This window comes from Macrobrachium rosenbergii, chromosome 9 (genome assembly GCF_040412425.1).
Source record: "Macrobrachium rosenbergii isolate ZJJX-2024 chromosome 9, ASM4041242v1, whole genome shotgun sequence".
Taxonomy (NCBI): Eukaryota; Metazoa; Arthropoda; class Malacostraca; order Decapoda; family Palaemonidae; genus Macrobrachium; species Macrobrachium rosenbergii.
The window spans coordinates 31,761,125-31,769,781 of record NC_089749.1 but is presented as its reverse complement, the minus strand read 5'-3'; the positions used below and the strand labels follow the sequence as shown (position 1 = coordinate 31,769,781).

At 39.9% G+C, this 8,657-nt stretch overlaps 1 protein-coding gene across 1 annotated transcript in view; it reads right to left on the bottom strand.

Annotated features, from left to right (window-relative positions):
- Nucleotides 1–3,979: 3,979 nt before the first annotated feature.
- Nucleotides 3,980–8,657, bottom strand: part of LOC136841676 (uncharacterized) — a 39,719-nt gene continuing 35,041 nt past the window's right edge. Inside the window, exons 10-11 of the mRNA XM_067108866.1 lie at nt 7,634–7,796; nt 3,980–6,246 (exon numbers count right to left, since the gene is read on the bottom strand). Coding sequence (XP_066964967.1) covers nt 6,001–6,246; nt 7,634–7,796 — 409 coding nt within the window. The 3' untranslated portion in view covers nt 3,980–6,000. The remainder of the gene's footprint in view (nt 6,247–7,633; nt 7,797–8,657) is intronic.

Below are 8,657 nucleotides of genomic sequence, written 5' to 3'. Positions count from 1 at the left end.
CGTTCCTGCGTGCCCCTCCACGCCGGTACCTGCAACCCGCGCGATGACCCCCCTGATGGACCAATCAAAGGCGGCCCTCAGCATAAGGCTGCCGTCATTCACCCATCAAAATGCAGCGTCCTGGTTCTACAGGGTCAAGGGGCAATTCAGGGTAGCAGGCCTAACCAACGAGGTGTTGAAGGTGGACATCGCCATCAACTTCCTCTTGGAGGAAATATGCAAGAAGATTGCCCCATGGTTAATGACGACGCTGAGCCCCGCCACCTTCCAGGAGTTAAAAGCCACTCTCATCGAGACCTGATCCCTGCCAGTCTCTGAGAGAGCCCTGCACTCTCGACCTTGCCCTCAACCCCCAGCAGCAGGGAAACCTCTTGGGAACGTGGCATGCCATCCGGGACCTCCTCCCCCTCCCCAAGACTGACAGCAGCAGCAGGCGCAAAGAGATCAGCCTGTCGAGGGAGATCTTCCTGTGGCAGCTACTACCAGAGGTCTGTGGGCAGATCACAGAGGCATACACCCTGCTGGTCGAGGACCTGATCAGGGTGGCGCAGCAGCTAATGGACTCCATGAAGGCGGCAAAGTGGGTGTCCACACAAGCACATCCCATCAACTGCCTCCAGCCGGAGAACCCCACCACGGAGGGCATCAACGTCGTCACCCAGAGGAAGCCACCCCACCAGCAGAAGGGGGAGAGGCTGGGGCTTTGCTATTACCACCAGAGGTTCGGGAAAGCTGCCTGGAAATGCGAAGCCCCCTGCCTTTTCTTCCCTCCAAAAAAACGGGGCCTTGCACCAGTAGGCTTTTACATCCGAGACACCATCTCCGGCAGGATGATGTTGATCGACATCGGAGCCATGCGGTCAGCGTTCCCGCCTCCCAGAGAGGACCGCAGACGTCCGCCAGACCCAGCTGCCTCCCTGACGGCCGCCAACGAGCCCCCATCCTCTCCTACGGCACCAAACTCCTGTCGATCTCCATTCTTGGACGGTGGTACAGATGGAAATTCGTTGTCGCAGACGTTAGGACCCCACTCCTGGGTGCAGACTTCTTGTAAAGTCCCCGCTCAACACGTTCTCTGTAATGAACATCCCATTTTCAGCGGTGCCTTCACATTCGACCTAGGGTCGGCCAAACACAAATTATTATCATTATTGTGAATTGTATATTTGATTGTCTGTTCAAGTGCCCATGCATTATGTATATGTAACAGAGTATTTTTGTAACAGACCTGACATTGTTAATCATTATGTTTTCTGTATGTACAGTACCTGTCCTGTTTTTGTAGAGAAATAGTCTGACCTCAACAATAAACTAGCAGTACTTGTCTTCCTGCTCATTAATTCACACCTCTCTCACAAACTTCCTAGACAAGGCACATCATAAACGCAACTGTTATTACACATTTTGTTGAAATGCACGTACGGCCGCAGTATACGTCATGTTTTGTCTTGTCGCTTGTTGAGTGATTTGTTGTGAGTTTGGGGGCTTTAGGCCCGAGTAGCTGAAGGTAGGTTAGCCCAGTTAGCAACCGCCTGGACAGGGAAGTGTGACTGTCGCTCGCTTGTTTCTGTCTTGTCATCTCAGGGGTCTTGTTCTTAGCAGACATGTGTGTTTGGGCTCCTAAGGGTTTGCGTAAGGTTAGTAACTGTGAGTGCTCCCATGTGGTTATAGGGAGAATGATTCGGTAAGAATAACTGTTTGGGCGTTTGTATGCTGCGATGGCGTTGCATTAGTTGTGATTAAATTTCAGTGGTTTCATTGAGTTTGAGGGCAGTTGTGTGGCCCACCTGTTTCGTGTTGCAGGTACGGAGATTGCTAGTTCATTAGTGTCTTTTTTTGAGGGGTTTTGTGTGTTTGTTATGTAAGGGTGATGATTGAGAGGTTTTATTTTTGTAAATAAATTGAGAAAACCTGGTACGTGACTTGTTTATCCTTTCATGGGGCTAATGCTAAGTTCACACATTCATGTATCAAGGCACGCATGCCCACGCAAGGCTGAAAATTGGTAAGTACGTAAATACAACGTAAATGCTATGTAAATGCGCCAGTATGCAGTGCAACCGTTACGCACCACCCGGCCGTACGCCAGGAGTCACAAACCTTTTGACCTGTTCAAAACCATGCTTGGGTGGCCACGTCAACTGTCATTTAGCATGGCCCAACCCACACAACCTGGTGCCAACCTTGTGGTGACTGCGTGGCCGCTAGGACCTTACCTGTGGTTCCCCACCGCTCCAGGGTTCCCGCCTTCCACCGTGTGGGTCTTCACATAGCGTGGGAGTAGATGCTGCAACTGTGCCACGCTGCACACATCCGAGACGAATTGGCAACGCTGTGACCTGGGATAAAAGGGGCAGGTGGCGCACTTGTGGGTCAATTGACACCACGTTTCTGAATAATTTTCAGTCTTAATTTTAAGTTTATTTGTTATGTATGTGTGGATGTGTATAATACTTATATTTATTGTATGCTTGTGTAATGTATTTTTGTACGAGTGGCTGTATATTTTTCTGATATTTATGTGTATGTTTGTGTTTTATATTAAATAAATATATATTTGCAATATCATGTCTGGCTCTATCCTCTTTCCAATTACTAAGTACTGATGAGAATATATCATGGATTTGAAAAATATCTTTTATTAAATTAACTAGCACAAATATAAGTACACAAATAAGGAGGGTAAAATGAACCTGAAAAGACTTTCTAAGTCCAAAATAGCCTACTATATGTAACATATGGGCAAAGAAACAAAATTACAACAGACAGAAAAAAATAAGCAAATATCGGAGAGAAGGTACTTTCAAAAAGATAGAATTATCATATCAGAAAAGAATCAATGTTAAGTAATTACAAAGGGCAAAATAACTGCAACACATACAAGTACGGAAATATCAAGTTTCGAACTAAATGCATGAACAGACATTTAAGTAAATACAGTGAGTTAAACAATAAAGCATACAGGAAAGTAACAACAATGTTCTTTTCATTCTGAGCTTCCAAACCTTTTGAATATTAATTGGAATCATACTAATAAGATAACACAGATAGCTATGAAAAGAAAGCAAACTGATTGTGTCTGTATCTCCAGGTATAACTAATAAGGTGAAAATTTTAAATATGGTTAATTCTGATAAAATCATGAGTATGAATGCAGCAGTTATCATCAAGATATGTGATGCAATTACTGTGCTTTTTTAATAAGACACAGCCCTATGAGATTGACACATAAAAAAAAATTATAAAAATAACGGAATTCCCAGCTATCACATCAGAGATCAAACATTTATTTCTGTACAAACACACACACACACATATACATGCATAAAAATGATAATAAACATTGAAAGGAATGAATGAATGAACTGTTGAGACAGAAGGGTCGATTATCACTAAGAAAAGATGTTTTAGAAAATGACGGTTACATAGTCTGGTAACAGAATCCCAAAGGCGTTCTCCACCGTCCTGCGTGCCCTACGTGGGGACAACGTGAGGTTGATGTAACTCAGTAATGCACAACGTTACACATATGGTATACGTACGTCAGTGTTACGTACTCTGCCACGCACTACTTTTCGCTGTGCCGCCGCTTGTTTGGCCACTTCCGGCAAACATCATGTCACGCTTACGCAGTGCGCACATTTGCGGCGTACTACAGTATAATACGCTTGTTCTACGCACATCGGCCAATGTCGTGTATCCAGTTGGGCGAGGCTTATTCACCTTGCATTTGGTCACGTTTCACAATTTTCGGCCGCGCGTGGCCATGCGTGCCTTGATACGTGAATGTGTGACCTTAGCATAAGTCACTTTCGTAGTTCGTGGGTTGATCATGCAGTCTATCGGCACAAAGAAAATAGTGACGTCTGTCGAGGAAATTCCCGACATCTATGCTCATTCCTCGCTATTTTTTTTTCTTTAAACAACCAAACTAAATAGTTAATTAGAGAAGCATTTGAATGTTACTAAATAAGAAGAATTCCGACTAATACTTTATTTGTTTTTGTAAAGCTACAAAACAACTGGGATATCATTACAGACTTCCAAATCCCAGGGCAGTCTATAACCGTACAAGCTCATCGAACAGACTTATCAACACTCACTCCTCAGAAAAAGTCCATGGAATGTTCAGAAGTGCGGAGAGAACTCAACACCATAGGCCTCCGTGGTGTTGATTCTGATCCAATAAAGAGCACGTGGAAAACGAATGAAAATTTGTATAAAATTAAATACATTATTACTTATATAAATGATATATATTATAAGTCAGAACGCATACCACACTCCCTTGAGGGGCTCTTTCCAAATGTTTCCAGAGAGACCACATCAACCTCTAGAATACTCTTTCTGAAAACAACTGGCAACTACATATGTATGACTCGTTTCATAGAAACAGACAAAAACCACTAGGTTTAAAATTTCTCCTTGACAAGGAACCCTCGTTGTGAATGACTCTGATTTCATTAGTATTCATTCAGTTTGTGTAATTCTTCTTTCCTACTAAGTACATATCATAGCATAAAAATTACCCCACAGGAATTCATTACAAATTCAGGATGGCATAGGTTGGAATTTTCTATATAAAAAAATAGGTTTCCTAACATGTCATTACCAAGAAATCAGGTATGTTCATTTTATTCTTTATCTACTCATTACTATTTTTTATAGATCATTACCAAGATACTTATCATGTTCTTTTCTATTAGAGCCACTTCCCATCTTATCTATAAAATTCGCTTTATTTATTACTCTAATATCAAAAGTTTGCAAAGACGGGCAACTTGTCTCAATTTATGCGACGCTTTCATTACCGTTGACAACGGTTCTTCCACCGCCATTATCAATCGAAGAAAAATCGTGGGAACAAGCTGAATGAAGCAGTATGTTACAGAAAAAGACTGGGAGTAAATATCATCCAATGCAGGTGGTGTCATACAAATTCTCACTAGACAACGTAAGTATGAATACTATTTTAAGCCACAAACTCCAAGTCTTGATTAATGAGACTGGTTTGTCCTAAATTACGATTTTGCTGATAGCTCATGCAGCGTTATGTAGGCTACCTCGGACAACCTGAACAAGAAGGAAAAGAAGAGGAAAGCGTGCGTCACATGGAGATCCTGCTTTGAGTCAACTCGACTCGACCACAGTTATAATTAGTTAAATCGCTTTCATAATGCTAGAAAAAAGAAGTGTTGACATCAAACTACCCCAAAATATCTTCCTGCTATTTGCCAAATCTTCCCTTTACTCGATAACCACAGTTGAGCTGAATACCCAACGAGCCTTGGAGAGAGAGAGAGAGAGAGAGAGAGAGAGAGAGAAACTTGTGCTTCCGAGAAATCACAGTTTATAACAAGGTCCGCCAGATTTAATGTCATACAGCTTCATCCTTGAATTTCTTCTAAAGACATGGTATTCAATTAACGATGCAATATATACAAGCTTAAGTGTGTAAGTAGAGATCTTAGATTGTCTGAAAAATTTTCGAGTTCACAGCTACAAAATGAGGACAGCGTCCTGAAATTGAAGGAAATCATCGTTTTCAAATAAATAGTCAACACCTTTATCCTCTCTACAGACAAAGAAACGAAAACTTAAACTAAACAATGGAGATCTTGATATGAAGTGAACTTGAAAGATAAGATACAGATGACGCAGTTCGCGTTTTTATCAAGTTTATCTCGTATAACATGGATACTATCGGCATTAGCTTATCTTTACATAGATTGTTACCGACGATCACTTAGATACAAGCAGACTTTTCTAGACTTGAAATATACTGACAAACTCGAGACAGATCTAGACAAACATATCTGATACACAAGGAAGTCCTCTTACAAACCACGAAACTTCCAAATCTTCATTCAACCAACATCTTAATAAAAAGTCACTAATATACTGAGGCTGCTTTCAAGAGCCACGGTAGAGAGTATGTTTTTCAGCCAGGTGTAGCATGTTTTCCTTAAAACCGATATGAGACATCTTTTGTTTCTTCTCCTAAAAGAGTTCCCTTTGAGATGCTCTGGACAGAAATGAAGTTATGTACGGCTCGTACAGAAGACCACTTGACAACGGCGGAAGATCACGAAGGAAATGACTGTTATAGATGCTGTCGATTGCAGATGTAGCAGACGACGACGTCACCGCAACAGGTAAATTTGGTAAACTTGGAATCGCTGGCAAGTTGGACAGGTTTAAGTTGCTGGGTATTGCTGAGGGCGAAACCTGGCTTGAAATTCCATGCTGAAAATACAAAGTCATTTAGAAAGGCAATGCCAGCAATGTAAAATTTGCTGAAATGACCGCCGACTCTAATTCTGACATATTTGAGGCCCAGTATATATATATATATATATATATATATATATATATATATATATATATATATATATATATATATATATATATATATATATATATATATACTGTATATATATACACATACATACATATACTGCACATATATTTGTATGTATATATATATATATATATATATATATATATATATATATATATATATATATATTATCTGAGTGTTAAATTATTTGTCAGTGTCTGTGAATAACAGTTGTCAGTATGTTTCATAAAAGTCCTTATCTGTTAAGTGAGATTAAGGAAATCAGTCGTTACTTCACTCTACCTGATGCAGAACAAAAAATGGACGGTGTAAGAAAGTGCTAAACTTACAAAGTATTCAGTCAAGTTCACTCTTGAGTTTATCGCTCTGGGTCCTATCTAATACTGTAGCCTTTTCTATTGATACTATTCTTTTTCAGGTTGCTTGGCGCAAACACCAGTAAACCTCACAGTTTTCTATAACTTTTCTTTGTCACGGAGAACGAAATTTTGGTTCTATACATTAGCATTTTCATCTTTCGTTCAATCTCTGTTCTCCCATTTGTACTATTTTTTTTTTTCTGAATACCCGTTATCATCATTCTTAGACATCGCAGATAGTCATGAAAACATAACGTAAATTATATTTTACCAACAATACTTTCACAGCAGACCACTCAGCTTTTGCGAAACACTAACATAAACTTCTCTTTCGTCGTTAATTTCTAAACGCTTCTAAAAGAAATTGCAGCCCAGACCCTGCACTCCCAACGTCCTCCGCATAGAATCTTGTCAGTCCTAAAGAAATTTTTTCTTCAAATTCATGTGGGCCACCTCTCTCACTTTTTCTTTTGAAAATATTACTTAATTCTTCAACATTGAAAATTGCATTTTTTAAAATAATTTGATCATCCTCTCTTTAAAATGAAACTCGGTGCCTTTGTAGTCATCGAACTTGAATTTGGGCAGCCATACCCATCTCGAACTCTCCACCACGAAAAAATCTGCCCCATGCACCTTCAACAGTGCTTGAAAGCTCGCTGTTCTTCCTTTAGCATGCTTTCTGTTATGGCTTACTTTACCAAACCCTTCATAAAGCTTTCAGGAATAGTAAGTAATGTTATGTCCTTTTAATATTTGCATTTTCCAGTTTTGCCTTTGTTTCCACATGCAGGCATTAGAAATAGATCCATAACTCAGCTATCTCGTGCACTTCACACGTTTTTACTGAAGGAATTTTAAATAGCAAGATTACAGATAAACAAATTCACATTCCCTTTAATGCGTTCATTACCTGGTCGTTTGCTTGTTCATTAGTGACATCATTACTTCCTTGGGATTTGAGCGTCAAGTCGTAGTAGCGCATGCGCTGCTGTATCTCTGGATCAGTTGTGTTAAACTTATAAATGAGTTTTGTGCCATCGATGTGGAACAGGATCCCTCTCTTGTAGTAGGTCCTGTTGGGGAGAGAGACGCCATAATAATATTTTAACAACGAAGGCCAACTGAACTGCCTACTTACAGTATATGCACTTTCCTAGCCTAGGCTAAAAATGAATTAGTAAATTAATAAATAAATAGATAAAAAAAAGAATGAAGAAGGGAGGAGCTTAATTACGGAGGTGATAAACTGCAACCTGAAGGAAGAGAAGTAATATGTCAGAACAACAACTAGAGCAGTGGTTCTTAAACTTTTTTGCCTTGCGGCCCCTCTGCATTTCATGTATACAGTGGATCCCACGCCTCCCTACCCCTGAAATTTTTACCAACCATAAACTATATTTTGGCATGTTTTGAGATAATAATTAGAAAATATATGGAAGCAGTGATAATGTTTTTGGCAATTTTGCAATTATCACAAATAAAAAAATAATAGGTACCATCTGGCAACCCTGCTTGCGCCCACCTTGGAAGCTTCTGGCGACCCCAGTTTAAGAATCACTGAACTAGAGAATGCTAACGCTTGGTATAAAGGGAATACTTTAGAGATACATAATGGCATGCGGTACATTTGATTTCGTACAAATCTCTATTTCATTAAAGAAATATATTATGTAGGTGGTGGATCATAACTATCGCGATAAAATGCGCAAGTATGAAAATGGTAACAGCCAAGGTCGGTAGATATAACCTATAGATCTTGGTAATAGCCAACGGTAACGGTCACACACACACATACATACCCGTGTTTCTGTTTGACTCATTTCGTCTATTAATGGTCATATTTCTCACTCTGTCATTAACTGACATGATGTCACTCATTTTTATGTTTATATTGAACGATATATCTAAATTTAATTATATTAAAAAAATGAACA